At 34.7% G+C, this 23,621-nt stretch overlaps 3 protein-coding genes across 6 annotated transcripts; 1 reads left to right on the top strand and 2 right to left on the bottom strand.

Moving 5' to 3' along the window:
* Positions 1-1,313: 1,313 nt before the first annotated feature.
* Positions 1,314-4,693, bottom strand: LOC132171680 (uncharacterized). The gene is made up of 3 exons (XM_059583053.1): positions 4,506-4,693; positions 4,151-4,241; positions 1,314-1,838 (listed from the first exon to the last, which is right to left on the bottom strand). The coding sequence occupies exons 1-3, from the start codon at positions 4,573-4,575 to the stop codon at positions 1,703-1,705; spliced, it is 297 nt and encodes a 98-aa protein (XP_059439036.1). The 5' UTR covers positions 4,576-4,693; the 3' UTR covers positions 1,314-1,702.
* Positions 4,694-7,351: 2,658 nt separating this feature from the next.
* On the top strand, positions 7,352-13,272 carry LOC132170595 (serine/arginine-rich splicing factor SR30). 4 transcript variants are annotated; one of them, XR_009438977.1, is made up of 15 exons: positions 7,377-7,457; positions 7,908-8,001; positions 8,727-8,792; positions 8,934-9,008; positions 9,112-9,220; positions 9,295-9,341; positions 9,468-9,525; positions 10,153-10,202; positions 10,365-10,421; positions 10,503-10,651; positions 10,764-10,817; positions 12,033-12,121; positions 12,218-12,479; positions 12,651-12,684; positions 12,833-12,887. XR_009438977.1 is itself a non-coding variant. In XM_059581623.1 (14 exons), exons 2-14 carry the CDS (start codon positions 7,915-7,917, stop codon positions 13,070-13,072), a joined length of 906 nt encoding a protein of 301 aa, XP_059437606.1. In that variant the 5' UTR covers positions 7,352-7,457; positions 7,908-7,914; the 3' UTR covers positions 13,073-13,272. The 4 variants fall into 4 exon arrangements, 1 of the variants encoding a protein (XP_059437606.1); XM_059581623.1 differs by lacking the exons at positions 12,033-12,121; positions 12,218-12,479 and adding an exon at positions 13,025-13,272 and having other exon boundaries at positions 7,352-7,457; positions 12,833-12,904; XR_009438976.1 differs by having other exon boundaries at positions 12,218-12,684; positions 12,833-12,897.
* Positions 13,273-14,767: 1,495 nt separating this feature from the next.
* LOC132170436 (E3 ubiquitin-protein ligase RFI2) lies at positions 14,768-23,594 on the bottom strand. Its single transcript, XM_059581422.1, has 6 exons — positions 23,129-23,594; positions 21,592-21,761; positions 18,964-19,022; positions 16,652-16,677; positions 16,189-16,570; positions 14,768-15,752 (listed from the first exon to the last, which is right to left on the bottom strand). The coding sequence occupies exons 1-6, from the start codon at positions 23,313-23,315 to the stop codon at positions 15,284-15,286; spliced, it is 1,293 nt and encodes a 430-aa protein (XP_059437405.1). The 5' UTR covers positions 23,316-23,594; the 3' UTR covers positions 14,768-15,283.
* Between the last annotated feature and the right edge of the window lie 27 nt (positions 23,595-23,621).

A 23,621-nucleotide genomic window follows, 5' to 3' on the forward strand; every position in this document is an offset into this window, starting at 1 on the left:
CTTTCCTCTCTTTCCTCTCTCTTTCATTCATTTCTTTAAATTATTATGAGTTTTTATATGGTATCAGAGCTAACAGGCCAACGCCAATTCAATCATGAATTTCAATTTTTTATTTCTTATCTTTTGTTTTTGATTGATTGATTTCAATCACCGTCAAGTTTTTGATTTCCCCCCCACACCCCTTTTTTTATTATTTTTTTTTATAAATAAAAAATTAATTATTGTAATTTGCCTAAATTACAAATTGCTTGTACAATATACAAAATATGGATAAATTCAAAATTAAACCCTATGATTGGCATAAATTACAAATCGCTCAATGTCGTATGAAAGTAAACTCAAAGGTCTCTAATATATGCAAAAAAAAAAAAAAAAATTAGTCTTTAGAGTCAAATTCCGTTAAAACATTTGGCGAATTTTGTTAGATGTCATGTCAACACAATATAAAATGATGAAACGTGTCACTTTATTTTTTAGTTTTTTTTTATTATTATTAATTTTTTATTTCAATTTTTAAGAGAATAAAGATATTATAAGACTACAATAAAAAATAAAATAAAAAAATAGCATTTTTGACACATTTTAGTAATTTGATACTTTGATGTATCGGTTTAGCACACTTTAAACTTCATGAAACTATTTCAAAAACAACTGTTAATTCATGAGACTTTTTTATATTGTTCCTATCCTTATTTCAGTATTCTCTTTTAAGAATTATTTCTCTAGTAGACTAAAAAAGAATTAGAACTTTATTTGAATTTATTAGAATAGAACTAAATTGCAATTTAAAAAGGAAACTCCACATTTATGTTTGAGGAGGGTTGGTAAATAGTAGATCAGCCGAGCAGGGTGCCGCCTAGATTGTACAAGGAATTTAAGAGTTGGTGGAAAGCTGCAATATTGATTACAGATCACGTGGATTAAGTACGACACTTTGAACTGTAATATGAGATTACATTTCATAAATAATTCCACGAGATATTGATCAAGTGTGCATTAAAGCAAGGAAAAGAAGCAGGCAGAACTTTGAAACTAAGAAGTTCCCAGAGACAGAAAACCAAATCAAACAAAAATGGAATAAGACTTTCTATATTACCAATCCAAGAGTTGAAATAATTCAAGATCTCTAATTTAAGCAACAAAATTGTCAAAACCGCATCAGTTTAAACAAGCAGCAGCATCACAAAGCCAAAGGCAGCAGAAAACAAAAAAGGAAAGCTCCAAATGAGAACAAGGTAAAATGAAGTTATTAACAACTAAAAGCTGATTTAAACAAGGTAAAATGGTTTTGCAGATTTGACTCCTGTGAAGCATATTAGAACACTTGGGATATCATATAAACTGAATATCAGTAAGCTTTTGACCATATACAAGCAATGGATGGCCAAGATACAGCCACAAACTCACATTCAGCTAGATGCATTCCCCAAGAAGGGAGGGTGACCAAAACAAAATCACCAATAAATGGATTTCCTAATTCCACCAAATGTATCATATATTGCCCTATACAAAGAAATCACAGTTTTCTCAAAATTTGATGCCAAATTTTATCACGAAACTGGCTACTTGCGAGCTACAATAATATCGTACCAAACACCTCAATACCACTGCTAAAAATGTGATGGAAACAAGTAACTTTATTATCCTCCATTAGTCATATCCAAGCAGATTTTACTCGGTGCAGGTTATATGGGAAGTTCACTTAATCCTTATGTGAGTAAGCATCAGGTGGAAAGAACTTTGCATATCGATCAGCCTTTGCTCCTGATCTGTGGTCATACCATTCAACAGCTGCAGCACCAGCTAATGCAGCCAGCGTAAGAGCCTGTGCATGTAACCTGTGAAATTAAATCAAGGGGAGAAAAAAAGTTAGCCAAAAGGCCCCAGATGGAATGTATTAAGAGGCAATAAAAGTAGGGGGAAAAAATAATCAGGTTTTTGCTAGGATATAAGACATGAAAGGAAAACAGATTTTTAAAAGCATTCTAGGTGCACATTAGAAAACAGGTTCCAAGAAGAAGGTCTGGCAATGGGCATTTTAATGCTTCACTACCTAGGAAATCACTGCAAGAGACTCTTTGACATAAAAACAAAAGGGAGTAGATTTTGCTTAAAAATTAAGGTTCTTTTATTCTCACATTACTCATTAGTTTTATTTTTTTTAAATGAGAAGGGATGATACCCAACTTTATAAATCCTACCAAAAAAAAAATAGTTGTGCCACTATCTTCATGACAACCTTATAGAAGGTTTTCTGGAATGGACGGATAGATATCATTCTAGCATCCCTTTCCTTGCAGTGCAAACTAAACAACCATAAAGTTTACAATGCAATTTCTGCATCTAAAGGATCAATTCATGCCAACTAACATTAACCTATAGAAAAACTGGAAAGCATACGGACATATGAGTAATTTAGAAATGAGGATTGTCTAGAAATTAAGCCAAAAGGGTAATATAAGTGGTAAATAGTGCTTTTCATAAAATTCAAATCCCTGTAATTGATGCTGGTTCACATCATACCATGCTCAATAAGTTCCATAACCATTAACAAAGTGGTAAGCCAAAATATTTTTAACCTTTTTTTATTAGAATTCTACTGAAAGAAAAAGAAAGAGAACATTTAGTACACGGAGTAGAGAGAAGGTTCCCTTCTTAATTACAATTTAAGGTTTTAGAGATTTTCACTTTTTAGTGTATCCTAAACGTATTTCAATTTTCAGACACTATATAATCTCAAAGAGAAGCTTTCATTCTTTTACAAAATTTTTGCACTCAAACATCTAGGAAAACCTTGGGGTGGGAGATGATCCAATGAAATCTACCATATTCTTTGTGCCCTAATTATCATAATTTGGTCTGATTTACTTATGAAACAGAAAAGCCCACTAATTTGATTCAGCCACTCCTACCAAATACACATTCAAAAAAACATCAAAACTAATCCAAGAGTTCCAAGGTATGGCAACGCCAGAGAAGCAAAAATATTAATAGGGGCCAAAACAATGAGGAAGACCAACAAAGGAATTGTTTACAGCATGAAAGAAGGCACAGTGCAAAACAACTCCAAGAAATGGCCTCAATTGAGCTGAATGCTATAACAGGGTGGGAAGAGAAGGTTCCCTTCATAATTACAATCTAACGTTTAAAAGATTTTCACTTTTCACTGTATCCTAAAAGTGTTTCATTTTTCAGACTATACAATCTTGAAGAGTCCAAAACTTTCATTCTCCTACAAAATTTTTGCACTCACATCTTGGTATACCTTGCAATGGGAGGTGATCCTATGAAATTTACCATATTGTTTCTCCCCTAATTATCATAATTTGGTCTGATTTGCTCATGAAAAAGAAAATCCCACTAATTTGATTCAGACACTCCTACCAAGTACATATTAGAATAACGTCAAAACTAATCCATGAGTTATGGCAACCCCACAGAAGCAAAGAAATTAATAGGGGCTAAAAATTGGGAGAAACCAACAAAAGAATTGTTTACAGCATGAGAGAAGGCACAATGCCTAGCAACTCTTAAGAAATGGCCTCAACCGAGATGAATGCTATAACAGGATTTGCATCAAGCAGACAAAGTTAGAGTAGGCTTTTCAAAATTGAACCAAAAACAGGAAACACATTTCAGAACTACAATTAACCTGGTCTTTCTTTTCCTTCTAGCACCATCACACCATCCAGAAACAAAAGCAAAGTTTGTCTCCATAAAATGCCAAACAGGCAATACTGTAAGGCCGAATTTCACTAGTTTCTCATTACTATTGCAGAGAAGCCAGGGAAAGTGAAATAAAAATAGAGTTAATAATTTTTCCGTTAAAATTATCAACCCAATCAAGTATTCTCCAATTATTTTCCTGAGTTGGTTTGCTTTTTTCCTTAAATAAGACACAATAGGAAAATGTAAAGCTTCAATTTGTATTCCTCGCACTTCTTCATTAACCACGCAAAGGGGATTTTTTCTATCACTATCCAGTTAAAACATAAACTTAAACCTAGCTACACGTAGTAGCTATATCCCAGGTACACACAAGAACAAGCATATCTTAGCATGCAATCAAACAATAAATTACAAACCAACGAATCTTAAAAAAAAAAAAAGGAGAGGAATCTGAACAAGAAATGAACGCCGCAAAACTTACCTAGCGTGAATGATCTTGACACTGGTTTTCATATTTGGTTGAGACCAATTGTACGCAATCGAACCCGCTATTCCGCTAAGCCACAGACACCCTTTTCCAATGTAAACAAATGACAAAACCAAATCAAAAACTATTTAGTGTATCAATCAAAGCCAAGATAACCTTCTCCAGCATCAAACAAATCCCAAAAATAAAAGCCGGGAAAAAAAAATTAGATGTTTGTGTTTCAGAATCGAAGAGATATAAACCATAAACAAAAACCCAGATTAAAAAATTTCAGATAACTTAAAAAGCACATCAAAGATCAAGATAACAAGACTAAACCGTAGAAAATGGAAAAAAATAAAAAAAATACCAACAGCACGAAGCTTGTGCTCGACAATCCATTCCCTCATAGATTCTCCTTTGCTCTTAGATTCCGCCATACCCGAGAGAAAGACAGACAAATTTCAGAGAGAAAAAAAGCAATGGTTTGGTTTCCTATGAATTTGTGTATAAATATGAGAGAGAGGAAGAAGCGAAATTGTAAACCAGCGAAACCGTGGGCTAGAACTCGTGAACGTTGGGTAAGTTGTACGCTGTGTAATAGAATCTACAACCTATTTTATGCTAATTAATAGCATCAAGACACGTGGAATCATAGTCCCCACTTTACTATATATCTAGCCTCTGAGTTAATCATAGTCGCTTGTTTGCACATTCAAAGTTGGTTGGCGCGGAGTAAATGCAATTTTGTTATACATACAATTCTTGCCTGTCTGCGACCGTGGCGTCCAAAGAAGAGACCCCCAAAACGAAAGCTGGAAATTCCATATTGGTTATTTTTACCCAAAAATAAAAAAATAAAATAAAATTAACCAAAAAAAAAAAAAAAAAATTTTATCAAACGCCACTCCTAAAAATAACTTTTTTAAAAATCATGAAATAAGTATTTTGAGGAAGAGAAGTGTTAGAGAGCCAAATAAATAAATTTAAAAAAAATATAAATTGACGTAACAAGAGTTTTTAAATTAAAAAAATGTAATTTTCTTTCCCTTGTTTGCTACTCACAGTCTGCCATATTAATTTTTTTTTTTTTTTAAGTTTATTTATTTGGCGCCCTAACAGTTATCTTAGAAAAGACCAAGAGGCAAGTTACCATATAGGTCCAACCACCCCACAATTGGCAAGAGGGGAGTGCCTAAGCAACTTTCAAGCCTTGGTGGCGGTATGGCCACCATCAAGGTCATAAAAGTGATTTGGCGGGGTGTCAATGCGGGCGATTTTTGTTAACTGCTAACCGCTATAACCGTTAACCGCTAACCGTATTAACCGATAACCGCCTAACCACTATAACCGCCTAGCGGTTATTGGGTTTACTAACCGTAACTGCAAACCGCCTTTTTATATAATATATTTTTATAATTATAATTATAAAAATATTTATACATATAACATAATCACTTGATCATTAAATCACAATTTTTTTTAAAAATAATTAAATCACAATTTGGGTATTAATATATTATCACTATAATTTATATGATTATATCATATAATCACTTGATCATTAAATCATAATTTTTTTTAAAAATAATTAAATCACAATTTTAGTATTAATATATTATCACTATAATTTATATAATTATATCACACATGATCAATTGATCATTAAATCATTTGATTATATAATAACAAATTATACATATATAATATGACATAACTCATAAGTATATAAATTCATACTATTACAACAATTAAATATCTAGAGACTTATTTCTAATGTATGTTATAAACTTATAAGTCTATATATGTTATAAGTCTATATAAGTCTACATATGCATACAAATAATATAAATGTATAATATCAATACTTAATCATATGATTCAATGACAATTCAAATACTTTATTAAAGATTTCAAGTGAATCATATTATTAATGTATAATGATGATATGATTTGTATAATATCAAATTAAGTAATTGACATTGAATTAAACAATGACCAAGTGTTACTTATAAATACAATTTAAATATTAATGTATTATCATTATATGTTGTGACAGTTGTCTGGATTATGAACTTTTTTTTATATGTTGTGTTAATTTTTTTTCTTTTTTATATGTTGTTGTTGTTGTTGTTTTTTTTTTTTTTTTTTTTTTAAAAAAAAGTTAATCGGTTATGATTTAATATTTAAGGAATTTTTTTAAAGTAGAAGTAAATGTAAATTTTGGGTCAAATATTTTTTATCTTTCAATATGGGCTATTTTTATAGCAATTGGGCCCAATAAGACACTAAAAAAAAAAAAAAAAAAAAAAAAACCCCAAAAAGGCTCGAAAAGCCCTAAAGAAAGCCCAAAAACGCCCAATTTTGAAAAAGCGATTAGCGGGCGGTTATCTATTTCACTATCCGCTAACCGGCGGTTAGCGGTTGCGGTTGGTGAAATCTACTAACCGCCTTGACACCCCTATTGGCAACCATCAATTTGGTTAAAGAGATAGTTGAATTAACCCATAGTTTTTGAGGTGGTTTAACTATTTCCTCTGATCAATGTAGGGGTGGTTGAACCACCCACATGAGCGAGCTCAACTCATACTGAATGAGTTGAGTTAAACTTATATGAGCTGAGCCGAACTCATAAGCCTTATTTAAACTAAACCGAGTTTTATACGAATATATATCATTTTATATTAGAGTAGATTTTTGTCTTCACGAACAACTAATTTTTTATTTGAGCTGAGATCAAATCGAGTATAATTGGACTGAGTCGAGCCGAGTTTAAAAATAGCTTAACTCATTTAACACTCATACTAATGCAACACGGATCTCAATCATAACAAACATACCCTTAAGATGTGATAATATGAGAGCATATTCGATTGCTAAATGAGCAATAATTCGATAACACACTCAATTGCTAAATGAGCATCATCTCACAATGTATTTAGAAGCATTTTGTTTTATTTACCTTTTATTTTCTCCCATTAAGAGGGAGAGACCTCTTTTTGTAATTCACTCCTCTTTTTTTCCTTGAAAAAAAAAAAAAAAAAAAATATAGAAGTCCAAGAGAGGCAAATAATGGTTGGTCACGTAAGGGCAATTTGGTACATTTTAGAGTGACTTACACTGCTCAAGTATTCTCGTACTTCACATGGCACGTTGATCTTCTAGATCGGACGGTTCATATATCTCTAACCCGCACTATAAAACCGAATCCCTACTGCACCACGCGCAGTCCGTCCTTCCCGTATCGCTGTGTCTTCCAGAAGCTCCCAAATCTTCCACACCAGACCCCCATTTCTCAACTTCCTCCTGTCTCTCTTGAAAGGTATATTTTTTTTTAACAATATAATAATTACCTCTTGATTTTTTCGTTTAATTTTCCAGGTTCATACCCTGGATATCAATCATTGGGACAGAGAATTACGCGTTTAGATTTATTTGCGATTTTATTTAGTATTTTTTATATTTATTTATTTTATTTCTATTGCTGTACTTGTATTTGCGTTTGGCTTTGGATCAGTTTTATCAATTAAGCTTTGTTATGGGTAATTATGAAAACAAAATAAAAGATTGCAGTTCATTTTTTTAAGGGTAATTTTTTATTTTTTAATTAGATTGTTCTTGTTGGAGTTGATTTAAGTTCAGTTAGTAAATTGATGGCTGATATTGTCAATGATATTGTTTGCTGCATAACGTTTGTGTACTTATTTAAATCATTTGATTGCTTTTGTTTGTTTGTTGGTCTATGTGCTTATATATATATTGTGTTTTTTAGGGGAAAAATGAGTAGCCGCTCAAGCCGTACCATCTATGTTGGAAATCTCCCTGGTGATACTCGTATGAAAGAAGTAGAAGATCTGTTTTATAAGGTATTATTTTATATTTGACACTCACTTCTCCATTGAAATTATACTTGGCGTGCTTTTAGGAAATAGTTTATTTGGGTCCTTTTTTCGGCTCTTAGTGAGAAAACTATTTAGTTTTGACAGATTGGATGGTTTTAATAGAAGTGGATTTTTTTTTTCCCCTTTTAATTTTCTTAGTAAAATTTGTCACATATAAAGAAAAACAGATTGATTTTCCGTGGGATTTGGTGCAGTGAATGAGTTGCTATAAGCGTTTTGTTGGGGCAAATATGAAAATATGTGTTGGTTGTTGGCGTACCTACTGTAGGTTGATTCAGCTGGTTGCATGAAGACATTGTTTGTTTTGGTGAAATGTAGAAATATAGAATATTCAGTCATTCCTTAACGAAAAGTAAGTTAAAATTACCAGTTGATTCAGATGAATGTCAGCTTACGATTCCAAGAAAATATCTTAAAAAAAGACCATTGTTGGATTAAAGGGGGGAAAAAGATTGGTACTGAGATTGGCATTGACATAGAATTGCTACAGGCATGAATATTTTAAATTAGTATTGAGACAACTATATAATGTTATTGGATTTGATAGGAGGGAGTCTTTGTATCAGATATCAATATTTCTCTGGATAAGCCAATTGAAGGAAGGGTTTATGATCATTGAAATTGATCTTGTAGATGTATTAAGATATTTGCTGCTGATTCCTTTTTGCATCTTTGATATCTAAATACAGTATGGGCCTATTGTTGACATTGATCTGAAGCTCCCACCAAGACCCCCAGGTTATGCTTTTATTGAGGTGAGTTCTAATTGTACAAACTTCTGATATTTATAAATATGAGTATGTGTTCAATTATCAGTATGAATTTGCCTTCTTCTTTTTTTGTTTGGCCATTTTCTTTTGGCTCATACAGTTCTTTAAAATTTGTCACTCTTGCAGTTTGAAGACCCACGTGATGCTGAAGATGCAATTTCTCACCGGGATGGGTATAACTTTGATGGTTGTCGTTTGCGGGTTGGTGACTCTTCGCCTATTTACTTTTACTAACACCTCTGTGTAATTGCTTTTATTTTTATATCTTTGTTGCTGATATATATATATATATCTGCCCTTAAAGGTTGAACTTGCACATGGCGGGCGAGGAATTTCATCATCAGTGGATCGCTATAGCAGTTATAGTGGTGGTGGCAGTAGCCGTGGTATTCCGAGGCATTCTGATTATCGTGGTATGTGTTGCCTTCTATATGATTTTAGTCATAAAATGTGTATGCAGTGCGGTATTGAATTAATATTCCCGCAGTTTTGGTCACTGGATTACCTCCTTCTGCTTCATGGCAAGACCTAAAGGTAAGCATGAACCTATTTAGTCATGTATGTTTGTATGTATCCAAGATCATTGCAATTCTGAATTTCTAAATTTATTCAACTAGTTGGTTTACTGAATATCTAATGATTTGTATATTGAATAATTAGGATTATATGCGTCAAGCTGGTGATGTCCTTTTCTCTCAAGTATTCCGTGATCGTGGTGGTAAGTTAGATCAACAGTTATGTCCTTTTATTTTATTCCTCATATAAGGGTATGAACAACAGATCCAATAACTGGACCGTTGAAGTATGATCTTAATATCTTATGTTTTAGATATTTGTGATCAGTTATGTTCTCAGCAACATGAAAGTTTAGAAGTTCAACCTTAAAAAATGAGCTCAATGTTCTATATGTAGCACATTGTGGTGATTAATTGTCAATGGTAATTAGACATGAGCACTGCCTTCTAAACCATCCATTCATCCAAGAGATATGCAACTTGGAAAATGTTCAGCAAACAGGGTCGTACAATAATAATTTCTCATTGATTGCTTTACAATCATTGCTAAGTTTTTATTCTCCACTGGAATGAATTACTATAAGTATTTATTTTTAAACTCAAATGTAAAAGTCCCTTTTCTCTTTTAGAGTTACAGATGTCTATCAGAACATACCTGTGTCCATAATGAGTTTGGTGTAGTTATGACTGTGTAGCATGTCATGTTGATAAAGAAAAAGTCTATCTAATTTGTCTATTTTCAGTTTGGATATGTACTTCCTTGACTGGAATGGAAAATTCTTTAATTTATTGGTTCAAATTATTATTATTTTTTCTACTTTTTTTTGTAGGCATGGCAGGAATTGTGGATTATGCACACTATGATGACATGAAGTATGCTGTAAGTTCCTATACTTAACTATTAGTATTCCTAGAGACATTTTTTGTTTACACTGTTCAGTGTTTCACTGTGGGAGTATAACTTGGTTTGTGTCTGACAATCTTATTTACAAAACGATGTCATTGTTCTCTTTGTAAGGTCTTTTCTTGTCTTGCCCTGTAGATCAAAAAACTCGATGATACTGCATTTCGGAATGCTTTTTCGCGGTCTTACATACGAGTATGTCACAATGTGCTTGATGTGTTGAATTCTGGTTTTCTCGACCCATTTTGCCTTTACTTCTCTATTTGCTTTGTCTAGGTGAGGGAGTATGATTCAAATGATTCAAGAAGGAGCTACTCTAGAAGTCGCAGCCGTGATTCCAGACGGAGCTATTCAAAAAGCCCTAGTAGTGATTTTATGTCGAGAAGCCCAAGTCACAGCCGTAGCTATAGTGGCAGGAGCAGAAGGTTAACCAATTTTTTTTTTCTTAAGTAGTGAACTTTGATAATTTTCGCAAATTAAGATTTGAAATGAGTTTTTAGTAATAATACAAATTGGCTTGGAATGTATTGCTTGCAGTATATCTCCAAAGAGAAAATATTCACAACGATCTCCATCAGTATCTCATTCGAGGTTTGTTTTGTTTGTCTTCTCCTCAGGGACTTTCTTGTGGTTTGCACTCCAATTTCTATTTTGTTTAGTCAAATGCTTCTTGATTTTTATGCCTAAGGTTTATGCACAAAAATGCGATCTAATTTTTATTGATTTTTAAATGAATTATTATGTGGATGTGTTTTTTTTTTTCTTTATGTGGAGTTACTTCTTAGCTCATCTTGACTAGGCTTTAGTGCAACTGATTGGGGTTGGCTGGACTTATTTCTTAGGTGGGCACGTTCTTTTCCCTTGAAATTTCGGTGGTTATTCCGTTCACAACTTCCTAGATTTCTCTCTGTTTTACTGAGTCAAGTAGGAAGATTTGATTAACACCTATAAAATTTACTTTGCCCACTGAGTATCCATTTGGCTGATGTTTTAGCTAGAATTTTGCTTGCCCACTGAGTATTAATTTAGCTGATTTTTCAGCTAAGGCTTATAATGTAATGGATAGCAATAAGCAGTTAAGCACTGTGGACTTGCTCAATCTTTGGGTAACTTTTTTTTGCTCTTTACAGTGCTGTAGTTTGGCTGGCAAGCACTCTTCTCTCTCTGGCCCTACACTTGTTTTATTTTTACTTGCTGCTATTTCTTTATGCAACAAGGGTCTTTGCCGCCCCCCAGGGGACGGATCCAGCTTTCAATTTGGGGAGGGACCAAGGGCCAAATTTTTTTTTGGGAAGGGACCAATTGGCAAAAAAATACCTTATTATTATTATTATTTTTTTACCTTAATTTTTTTTTTTGTCTTAAAATTTTTTTTTCTTGTAATTTGGGGGGGACCAGGGCCACTCCTAACCCATAGATCCGTCTCTGCCGCCCCCCTCTTTTGTTATTATTTTTTAATATTTTGTAAATGAAAATAGAACAAGAATATGAACGTCATACTGGCTATGTTTTTTCATTATTGTGAAATAAAAGCTAGAACTATCTTTCACACGCTAATTGGTTAATTTTGTTCTTTTATCTTGACCTTACTTAAACCATAAAATTTGAAATTTATATTTTTAGTAGTGTTTTTCAACAGTAATGCAAAATCGTCGTTCTGAGACGATGTAACCTTTGGAGATTCTATAAAGTTATACTACGCTTTTCTTTTATTTTCAAAGATGGAAGTGGGCACTTAAAGAAAGGGCTTACAAGATTGGTTAGTATCATACTTTGTTTATGAGGGTTGACTTGTGTGTTTGCTAGATCTGGACTTTGCGGCGACCTGGGGACTGCATGTTAGGAACTTGATGGCATGTGGTACTCTGACGCCTGCAACTCTTTTGGTTGTTGAGGTAATGATGTTTTGTTGATGAGCACCTCTGGAAAAACCTTAATGCTACAATAGCGGTTCTAATAAATTATATGCATGGTCTGCCAATGTGTGCTAGACTGGATCATTGTAGACGGATGAGTTGCAATTTAAAAGCTGGATTTCCTGTGAACTGAGTGGCTATTGGTACCACTCACAACAATCCCACGGTGTAGATGATTCAAAACTTCTTCTCAACATTATTATAACTTGCGGTTGGGAATCTGGGGTGGATGTCATTCTCCTTTCAACTAGGATTTTACATTATGACGCTGTATTTGTTTTTTTCTTTATCAGTCCATTTGAGTTGTAATGTGCTGCCGTGATCATGAGAAAATTGGGTTAGTACTTTTAATGTTGGTTGCTGCTAAAGACTTGGGGTACATTTCATTTCTTCGTTTTCTTCCTTTGGTTGTGGTAACTCTAAATGGAACTGGCATTGAGGCTTTTGCATCAAAGTTTTGAAGGATTGTTCTGGATATTGAATTGGGTTGTTTGTGGACTTCTTGCAGATCTCGATCAAGATCCAGATCTCCAGTTACTTCGGTAAGTAAAGGCTTTTAAGTTTTAATTTTGGAAAAAGAAAAAAGGAGTTAGAAAATGAGGAGCTGGGTGCAATATCTTGCATACATGGACTGAGGCCGTGGTTGGCTACTGATATTTCTGTTTGTGTGTTGTGTTTTTCATGATGCAGCCTCCTCGCCATAAAAGTCGTCGAAGTCCCAGCAGGAGCATTACAAGCCTATCACAATCCCGTTCACCTTCTGTATGATTATTCTCCTGTTGTTTGCTAATGATTATTTTTGTATTGATTGCTTCTCTCTTTGTTTTTCTTTCTCTTCCTTTCTGATGGTGGTTTTATTGGTTTTATGGTTGTGGTTCACAGGTAAGATCCGAACGAAGCCGTTCTGTTGACTCCAGGGATCGCTATTGAGCTTAACTTTTTTTAGTACTATTTTGTAAGATGTTCTTGGTGGACACTGGGACACCTAAATATTACTAGAGATGGCTACATATACATTCTTGATTTGGATATCTGTTGAACGGTCTTGTATTGATGTTTCTGGAGCGAATAATTACTACAGATAAACTGCACATTTTCACCAAAATGTGCTGGCGCGGTCTTCGTTTTTATTTTGTTGTGGTTTGGTGCTTGTTGGTACCCTTCATGACTATTTATCGTCCTCCTGAGCCAATCATTAAAGTCTTGGTTCAATGCTGAACTACATCGGTCTCTACAGGGCCAATCAGTAAGCGGGTTGGTCGATCAGTCTGGGTTACTCAAGCGAGAGGCAGAGCTTCTCTGTACTTCCAAAGTATTGAACTAAATGTTTGGTTACCGAGGTGATTGGAGAGGCAAATAAATAGAGCCTAATCGGTTTTAGACAGCAAGGGGTGTACAATGAGGAAGGGGGTGTGTGAAGAACATATTTTTTTTAATTATTATTTATGCAAGTAGAGCAAATTTATTAAGAGTGTTGGTGGTGCAATTCATGTACACAAAGTGTATAATAAAAAAACATTAGGCAAAATCAAGAACAAGATGAGCACAAAGATCTACAAAGTTCGTGCTTGTTTTCTTGCAATTATCAAAACTTCAAGCATGGAATAGAATTTTCTCTAGTCCATTTTGAATTGGAGAATATTCAGTTTATGGTTAGGATTTTTAAGAAGAAATCTTAGAGCCACAAATGAGACACTTGTCCACTAACAAAAAAATAATAATAAAATATTATTTTATTTTAATAAAATAATAAAATAATAAAGAGTGGTTGGAGTGGCCGAACCACCCAAATTGAGGGCTGGGGTGGCCGAAGCCACCCCAACACCAATTCGGGTGGTCCAGCCACCCCATCACCCCTTATTTTATTATTATTTTATTTTATATATATTTCTTAATATGAAAAAATATTTTATTATTATTTTTTTATTAGTGGACAAGTATTTCATTTGTGGCTCTAAAATTTCTTCATGAGCTGAATATTCTCTAGTCTAAAATGGACTCGAGAAGATCTTATTCCTTCAAATATTTGTCTGTCAAAATGCATTACATTGGACATTAGGGATTACATTCCAAATAATTTTAAAGCCATTCCAACTAAACCTTCCTTTCCAACACGCCAAGAGTTTCACCCCGTCTGGGCATGACCTACTCTACTTCAAACATTTGAAAAACTAAAATTCCACTTATCTCTATCATATCACTCTTTGTAATATTTTCTCAATTTTCTCAATAATTGTATCCTAAATAGATCTAGCCTTGAACAGCACCCAGAGGAGGGAGGCCCAAAGATAAAACCCTACAACCTAGACGAAATAATTTTCAGCTTCATGAGGGTAAGGGAACTGAAAGACACCCAACTTCTTCCGCCAGACTTGGACGTGAAACAATCTAGAACCTTTTCAATTCTTTGCTGGCTTTAGGAATCAGCTGAGAAGCTGCAGAAACTAGAAAGAGAAGCATTACTTAGGACATCCTTTTTCGGTTAGCTTCAACAGAAGCAAAGAGGTGAAATGAAACCCTAAAAATAAATAAATAAATAAATAAAAGAAAGAAAAAAAGTTGATATATATATATATATATGAGAAATTAATATTCTGAGGTAAAGCTTATTTATAAGAGAAAACCAACAACAAAAGTTGGGCCAATTAATGCATGTCCCATAATATATATTGTTAAGCACAAACTGATCTTTTATACAAGTTTCCTTTACTCATATAACTTCACAAGTGTTCGCAAAGGAAACAAGACAATGTTTTTGGACATAAATAGGCCACCCACTACGCAGTAATTCTGAGGCACAGCTGCGGGCTTCTCAAGAGTCCCATTGTGTGGGTGATTCAAGCTGATATGGAAATGGCAAGATAACTGCTCAAATCCTATTTTGGCCACCCAACATTTGATCTTATTTTTATATCCGCAAAGGCAGAGAAACTAGAGGAAGCGAAAGTCCATCACACCACCATGTGGCCTGCCAAAAACATGGTTTTTGGGGCCACTCCACAGTATTTTGAGTCTGCCATGATCTGACAGACTCCAAGCATGATACATTGATATATCATTTCTCAAGCATACATAATTTTTTGGTTTCAGCATAGTAGTGGTAGTTTTTTTGCTTCAGCGGGAAAGGATAAGCAATAAAGTTTATGACCGATTTTGTGCAGGTGTCCTCTCGGATCCATGCCTTTGCCGGAATGTGCTGGACCTGATACTGGTATCTGACCCACCAGCAGCCTGGTGATATGTCCCCCAACCTGAGTCTCTGTCGACCTGGGTCATTGAGAATGAAGGCAAATGATCTCTTTCCCATGAATGGAATCGATTTGACAAAGGATTTTCTGCTTCTTGAAAGTTCCGACCTGGTGGGACAATATAGAAGCCACTTGACTGTTCAGATGACGAAGCCACTGGACCTACTTGAGCCAAGCCTCTATGGCTGCCGGTTCTTCGGGTGCCAGGAATGATGGGTGTGCGCATGGAACTTGAATTGCTTGGTTGTTGTTGCTGATAGTATGCCTGGAGAGCTTGGACTCTATCACGGGCTCGTGCATTACTGCCTGGATAAGGTGGAATCATTGAAGAAGCCACTGAGCTCCCTGGTCTACCACCAGAACTGCAGAAATTAAGTGCCTCCACTGTCAATGACACATTTATTCATATAAAAAAGAAAAGAAAAGGAAAAGCTCAAAGCACTCATTCCTTTAAGATACTGTGTTCTCAACCAAATACGTTATTTGACCGAATACTACAAAACTATATTTCTGGTCTGAATACTACAAAACTTAATAAAATAGACTGAAGGGTACAAAACTGCAGATAAGAATCTCATGCAATCCATCATCAAAACCGTTCTCCAAGTTTCTAAACTTTTAACAAGGAATGAAATAAAATACTTCTTTTGTTTTTTTGATTCACTAGCAGTAGATACTATGCCCTACAAATATTCCACATTTAACAGTACTTGATATTTTGAACCAAAAAAAAAAGAAAAGAGCAACTACAGAAAAAGGGGTCCTACAAACAATGTCTCCATTTTGATAAAGGCATACCTGTGACCGAGGAACGGATGCATAAGAGATCCTGATCTTGGTATATCAGAGCTGGTCCTTGTCGACCTTTGAGTAACAGGCAGGATGGAAGGTTGATCAGCTGCAGCAATACGACTATTGCTTGCAGGGAAGGGAGAGGAATGGTGCTCCCAACTGTGATAATGAAGATCCATGGCAGGAAAAGCATAGGAAGTTGGTATCTCACTAGGTACGGATGGGCCCCAGTGACTGTTTAAGTTAGAAGCCTCTGAAACACTTCCATTGGAATTTGAGGATGACGGAGGTATTGGTCCAAAGTAAGCAATATATGGACATGGATGAGTAGCAGACGATACAGCTGTATGATCAGCAAAGATAGCATGTTGTCCCAGTAGATCATGATCTACATTGCAATATCACCATTCAGTCAAAATGGTCAAAAACTTTAAACAGAATTGCAGCAAAAAAAGTGGCAAAATCTTACATGCACTCGATGAAAATTCCCCTTCCCTGAAACAAATGGTTCAGAAAATAAAATTAACAGTGGAAAGGAAAAATGCCACTTGTGAAGAAGGGGAAAAAAGAAAAAGAAAAAGAAAAAATCAACAGAATCTATAAGAAAGCAGACAGCAAAGGCTTTTCTTGCCTTACGAAAAAACAACAATTCTTCAGCTCAACAATCTCTAAACACAACAAAGCCTTACTGTAGTCGATTGGAAAGCACTTCATAAGCACCGGTCTAGTGGGGTCTCATTATAAGGTAGAAACACTTGGGAATTGATCATTTATAATTTTTGAAGTTGAATAAAAGAGCATTCCTTAGCAATTACAATCAATACAAAATTGTTATGTCTCCATATCCTCATATTGGGCGACTAATAAAGAATAGCTTTCACAAATTGCAATAGAATGCGTAATTGTACTTAAACATTTTTGCCTAATGCTTCCAAATTCCAATAGCATATGGGATGGGAACTATTTTATACTATGTTAATTAAGGAAATTACATAATAGGTCTCAGAGTTTGACCTTCATTTTAATTAAAACACTAAAATTTCAATTGCATCAACGACTACCCTATAATTTGGAATCCATAACCTTAATGGGTCTTTGTTATCTAAAAGGAACGCAAATAGGGTAAGTTGCTCTTGAGATTAATTTTGGCACCAAAATCCATCAATCTGAATCACAGAAGGTATTTTGGCACTCAAGAGTCTTGCAAAACAGCACAAGTATGTGTAAAAGATCCTATAAGATAAAGATGGTCTAATGATACAATGTCATTGTTTAGTGAGTTTTTTTTTTTTTTGGTGTTCACATGAATAGTTCTTTAGTGCCCAGAGAAGTCTCAAACGAAACCTAAGTGTGTTTCCAATACTTTTCGTTTATAGCAACTCAAAAGGGTCTGAATTGCAATAATTTTGAAACTATAAGGTTTAAATTATTGCAATTAAAACTTAAGGGTTTAATTTGAAATTAAGGTCAGGCCCTAGAGTTTGTTATGTAATTATCCTTACCAAGAATGATGACCATAAATTTGTAATCCATGAAGATAATCAGAAATCATATATCATACAGAAACCAGTTTGGCCATTGACAGGAAATTGTTTGTGTTGCTTTTGCATCAAGTTACGTAAAGCCAGCATACTAAATTAGCATGACTAGGCTAATGGGGGTTTAATGCTTAATTGACATACCAAAACTACCACCAACTAACATTCAACTTTTTATTACCTTAAACTCCTTTTTCTTACGCTTTCAAATATACATAATATTTAATTATGTGTCGATACAGACATGTTAATCTTAACATAACTGAATTAATAGTTATTGAACACCCGAATCAGATGACAAAGGCCTTCTCTAATCAGGGCAGCATTTCCCCTAGGGAAGAGTTTAAGGCACTATGGGCTCTGAAAATTGACATAACGGAAGGGATAGAAAAAAGAACATGTCACTTTTTTGAATCCTTGAACAAAAAAGGAAGAACAAAGAAGAAATATTTTCTTTCCTTAAAAACCACTCAATATTAAACTAAAATATTCCAATTATAAAATAAAGTTCAATACCAGTGTAGGTTACAAATCCTAATCCTAATGTTACTAGAAGTCCTGAAACAAAATGTAATTAAAAAATCCCAGAGTTTATAGGAAGAATAATGCTATATTATATAATACACCTTCATCCCACTGTGCTAACATGGCAGTGTCAATCTCAGCCCTTGTTTTTTTTTTTTTTTGATAAGAAATCTCAGCCCTTGTTAAAAATAAAATCCGAAGGCTGATGGGCACTACCATATCAGCCCAATTGGATGAGGGTGTAGTATATAAATTTCTCTTATAGGAAAACTAAAGAACTATTAAAGACTTAAAGTGACTAGAAAAAACTCAAAAAACAACATATCCCAATATTACTAGGAAAACCTGGAAAAATAATAAAATAAAGCAAAAGAAAAGAAATCCTAGCATCACTTAGAATTAGAATGCAACTTGTCCTACATCAAAAACTTTGTATATCAATGGTTGCTCCCCAGTAAACCCAAAATCTACTGGCATTGATAGTTTGTGTCAATATGTAAAGTCTTGGTCCTTAAACATGCTTCCTTTTACCATCATGTTGAACTGGTAGTGACTGCACCTCCAGTCCATATCCCAAAGAATGGCAAGCTATCGGCAAAAGTGTGGGTTGCAGACATTCTAATAGAAGGGGGTAGGGACTTAACCAAAGATTCTCAGCATAGATATTGAAGCACAAAATAACTCAGATTAGAGCTCTAATTTGTGAGATCATGCTTACTCAAACGATGAAGGAAGTCGCGCTAAACTACCAAATGGACACCAGTGAACCCCGAATGACTGCAAAAAACATTTAGAAAATAAATGAAATTAATTTGAAGAGCATAATATAGTCAAATAATATTTGCAGGAACATTAATCTCTTTATCTATTATCCACATACACTTTTACTTCATCAATGACCAGTCAAAAAACAAAGCATTGCCAAAAAAATGGAATCAAGAGAAAGTCACATGTAGACATACATCTAAAGTCATCTAGAAGCTGCACCAACAGCTAAGTGTGCTTCAAAATAGAATCACCAGACCCCATTCTCTAAGATGCTAATGTTACTTTTCCCTCTCTGGCCTTGCTTGCACTATTAGCAGCCACTTGAATACCTCCAGGAAGGATATCAGAGGAATCTAAATAGTATGAACATGGCAATGGAAAAGTTCCCCAAGTGCCTAACTGCACAGAAGAACCTCAGTTTTACCATCTATAGTTTCTCAAAAAACTCTACAAAACTGTTATTTAGCAAGCTGATAAAATTCTCTAGGAAAATCATCTGATTCAAAGTGACCTTCTTGGTTCCAGTTTAAAGGATGAGAAAAGGGATGATTTACTTGTTGGCTGGTTGGCTGCCTCCTCCACGAAATCTTATAAATGACTACCCATTATTATCTTTGAAATTGAAGGGGTCCAGGATGTAAAAATTTTCCAGAAGCTTAAAAGCCCCAGCATGCAGTGATCATCGGCTTACATGAAGCTCGTTTTAACAATTGGGATACCAAAAAAATTGTTGTACCACTGTGCTCCATAAAATGTTCTAATAATTTTTTTATTGCAGCATCCTTTCTGCAAGATATAAAGTTCAGGATCTAAATTAGTTTTACGCACAACTGATTTTCACATTTACAGACTACAGCTTTCAGCTAATAGTTTTACATTCCTTCCGATGCACCTTAAAGATTTGAAAATTCTGATTTTGGCTTCATCTCTTGACCTTTTTGATAATGTTTTGTGCCTTCCTCTGTGGCTAAAGAAAGGATTTCATCTCTAAATCCACTGTGATGAGTTTATTATGGAATTTTTACTTTTTTTTTTTTTTTATAAGTAATGCAAATTATTAAAAAGCGTAAGGCGCCCCTAAATACACATGCAGTATACACAAGAGGCTCCAAACGAGCAAAAACCCAAGCCCTCAAACCTAATTGTTTGGCACATACCACTTTTTCTTTTTCTTTTTTTTATAAGTAATGCATATTATTAAAAAGTGTAAGGAGCCCCTAAGTATACAGGCAGTATATACAAGAGGCTCCAAACGAGCAAAAACTCAAGCCCTCAAAACCCACAAAACAACAAAGCTTAAAAAACCCGAGGCACTCAACACTAGAAAGTATGAGTATTGCCTTTCCCCCGCCTAGAGGATGCTCCCTTAGAGTGAGGCACATACCACTTTTTCTCCCTCCTAATAAATTGATCTAATTGCTAAATGTCCCAAATAGAATTAAACTATAAGTTCCCAATGTGGGCCATAATAATCTAATTTGATAGCTAAAAAGGCCAGTACATTTCATGTTTCGACATTGTGCTTCGAAGAAAGGCTGACAATCTTCAGCTTCACTGTGAAAATGCTCACTCATTTCACGCTACAGTTTTGACAAGGAAAAATCTAGTTAGGCTTGCCCTAAGGACATCAGTTCCTTTTCAAAACAATGTATTTCATAAAGTATAAAAACTTCCCACATACAAAGGGTGCTAAAAATGGTACAAATTAAAAAGATAAATGAAACAAAAAGACCTGTTAACAATGAGAGGACTCAGCTCCACCTACCCAAAATTTGAAATAGAGGCCATCGAAATTATACGATTGCAGAAACTATTTGGTACATCAGAAAATATAAATATACAATCTCAAACTAATTGTCTGTTTGCACTTCTCTCTAAGACAAAATTCTAATCTTACTTGGGACTTCTGCCCAGAGGGGCTCAGTTCACATAAATGCAGTCCTAATAACCCTGATCAACTTGGTGTTGGAATATCATGTGGATCATACTGACCATATTTAAATTTTTGTCATTCCATGTCTTATGGATTATAAACTACTATCAAAGTAAAGGTAATTGCAGTACACTCAAGGAGGTGAAGGGTAGGGATTCAAGACTTCAGGCTAGCCTATTGAGTGGTTTTTCTTTTTGGCAAATAACGAAGCAAAATCTTTGGCTTGAAAACTATTTTGAGAAATGGGGAGAGCTAGCAAATGCAGTTATTCTTCACTCAATGATCATTGAATTGCTTCGGTTGTGTGAATTTGGTTTTTGGCTTTCTAACAAGTCTTCAATGGTGGATTGCTTTATGCTCTCCTTGCCTTCCAACTTCATATATTATTGTGTCATGATGAAGCAAACGACATGTTCATCTTCAAATTTGCAACCTCAATATGAATGAATAAAGAAATATGAGATGACAGTATGTGATAATCTAGAAGAAACTGGAAAGTAAATGAGTCAAACAATGGAAATATGATTATTTAAGTGAGCTTCTACCACAAAAGATATTATTGTTTATAAGAAATGGTGAAAAAAAAAACATTGGTAATGACATGTTGCATAAAGATGACATTTAGTGAAAGTCTTTTCTCCTTACCATTTCAGAGTAGCCTAGATCATAAAGATCTTCATCATGGGCCCAGTCATCCATACTAATTTCTGGAAAAGATCGACCGCCATTAGCATAAAGCCATTGGCCCTTTTCAATCTTCCTACAATTAGGGCACTGCATCACACCCTTTACATTGAATGCTGAACCAATGCAGTCTGAAAAAAAATATATCACAACAAATAATCATGACCGTAAGTAAAAGAGAACATAAAAGCAATGCTTACAGCTTATTAACAATATGCAGTAAACTAAAAGACCAAATATGAACAAACAAAAAATACAAGTGAAAGGACACCAATATGCCATGAAAGCATAAAAATACTGATGTCCATTAGCTTGCATCAATTATTTCATAACATTAAGGTGATAATTGAAAGTTAAAGCAAGTCTAGACAGAGAAGGTCATCGAGGAAGAATATGCATCTCCACATACTAAATGACACATTTGCATCATTTAAGCAAAGCAACCATAAGCTTAAGCCAAACTACTTATTGAATGGCACACTGCACAAGGAGGCACTTCACTAGCACATTAATGTACTTTTAAAAGATGATGAAGTATGACATATTGTGCCAGTGTTTTTTTTAATAACTTTGCACATAAAGGTAAATAGATGCAGTTACTAAATCGCAATCATCTTTTTGAAAGAAAACAAAAGGATAGCATCCCCTGCTCCAAAAGGAAAATAATAATTAGAGAGTTGTAGGGTTCCTCAAAATTGTTATCAGATCTTTAGTTTGAAAACATGTAGCAGATTTCATACAACTTATTTTATGATTTATTATTTTTCTATTTGAGCAAATGGAATGACATTCCTTTTCATGGAGTTCATAAATTCTTTAAAAGTGGCCTGCATATTGATGTATAGCACTTATTTTTTGTGAAGTTCGTCATTGATGTTGTTGTTAGAATAAAGATCATTGTTTTCTAAAATTTCTAACACGTGGAAAACTGAAGCTTCTAACCTCCTCTACCAAATTATTTGCCTTATCAATTGACAATGACAAACATGATGAGTTAAGATAAATCTAACCATACCCATCTCATTTGAAACGGCCAATATTTTAAAAAAATTAAAATTAATTAATTAATTTTTATCTTTCATCTATCCCCTTCTCCAGATCTTCAAAAACCCAATCCAACTATGTATAACTTCATCAAGACGCAAAAATCACCGCCAAAAAACATAAAAGAAAAAAACGCAATTTTGCAAAATCCACATCAAAATGTCAGCTCCGCCAAGTCAGATGACAATAATAGATCAAATTGTGACAATACTTGTTGTATCTTATCAAAACAATAACGTCACATTTATTTAGCAATACTCTATTGCTTGCTCAGACAATGCCACAAAAGTAAATCAACGCTAAATCCAATCATCTGAAGCTTCTCATTATGCAAAACCCAACAAAACAAAAGCTCCAAAATCACACCCAGATCTCAACAATATCAAATCAAACAAAAATTTTCAAATCCCATCCCAATCTGAATTATTCGAAAAAAATTGAAATTCTCACTCACCGAGATGGAATTGGTGGCCACATTGAAGCTTGGCCCAAGATCTATCCCCATTATCGGCCACCACCTCGAGGCAAATCGAGCACGACACCGAGCCGAAGCCTTTGCCTCCGGTTCCACCACCAACGCCTCCACCACCGTCATCGGCGCTCTCGTCAACTGCCGAAACGTCGTCGTTCCCGAGCCCCATGAAAATAACCCTTTTAGAAAACCCTAACTACCGAAACAGCACCGTTCTGAAATCTAAATCTCCAACTCCGAAGCCCGGGTTCCGATCAGGAGAAGGATTTGGGGTCCCGAAACGACGTCGCACGAATCTATACCTTGAATCAATGTTCTAGCGCACAGAGAGAGAGAGAGACGGCAAGGATGGCTTGGGATGTGAAAATTTGTCTGATAGAAATTCTGTGTATGTCTCCCTCGCTCGTTGTTTTAATGTTTTTCTCTCTTTCGATTGGTTTCTCTCTCCGGATTCGGACCGTTGGATTTGGGGGTT

This window comes from Corylus avellana, chromosome ca2 (assembly GCF_901000735.1).
Source record: "Corylus avellana chromosome ca2, CavTom2PMs-1.0".
Taxonomy (NCBI): domain Eukaryota; kingdom Viridiplantae; phylum Streptophyta; class Magnoliopsida; order Fagales; family Betulaceae; genus Corylus; species Corylus avellana.

Excerpts from the sequence above, each read along its gene's own strand:
- LOC132170436 (XM_059581422.1), bottom strand. The coding sequence starts at position 23,315 with ATGGGGCTCGGGAACGACGACGTTTCGGCAGTTGACGAGAGCGCCGAT. Across the intron at positions 16,678-18,963 it reads CGACTTCCTTCATCGTTTGA|GGAAGGGGAATTTTCATCGA; the intron begins GTAAGCATGATC and ends CATTTGTTTCAG. Across the intron at positions 15,753-16,188 it reads CATCCGTTCCTCGGTCACAG|TTCTGGTGGTAGACCAGGGA; the intron begins GTATGCCTTTAT and ends TAATTTCTGCAG.
- LOC132170595 (XM_059581623.1), top strand. The coding sequence starts at position 7,915 with ATGAGTAGCCGCTCAAGCCGTACCATCTATGTTGGAAATCTCCCTGGT. Across the intron at positions 10,203-10,364 it reads ATGATGACATGAAGTATGCT|ATCAAAAAACTCGATGATAC; the intron begins GTAAGTTCCTAT and ends CTTGCCCTGTAG. Across the intron at positions 10,652-10,763 it reads TATAGTGGCAGGAGCAGAAG|TATATCTCCAAAGAGAAAAT; the intron begins GTTAACCAATTT and ends TATTGCTTGCAG.
- LOC132171680 (XM_059583053.1), bottom strand. The coding sequence starts at position 4,575 with ATGGCGGAATCTAAGAGCAAAGGAGAATCTATGAGGGAATGGATTGTC. Across the intron at positions 4,242-4,505 it reads GCACAAGCTTCGTGCTGTTG|GGTGTCTGTGGCTTAGCGGA; the intron begins GTATTTTTTTTA and ends ACATTGGAAAAG. Across the intron at positions 1,839-4,150 it reads GTCAAGATCATTCACGCTAG|GTTACATGCACAGGCTCTTA; the intron begins GTAAGTTTTGCG and ends TTAATTTCACAG.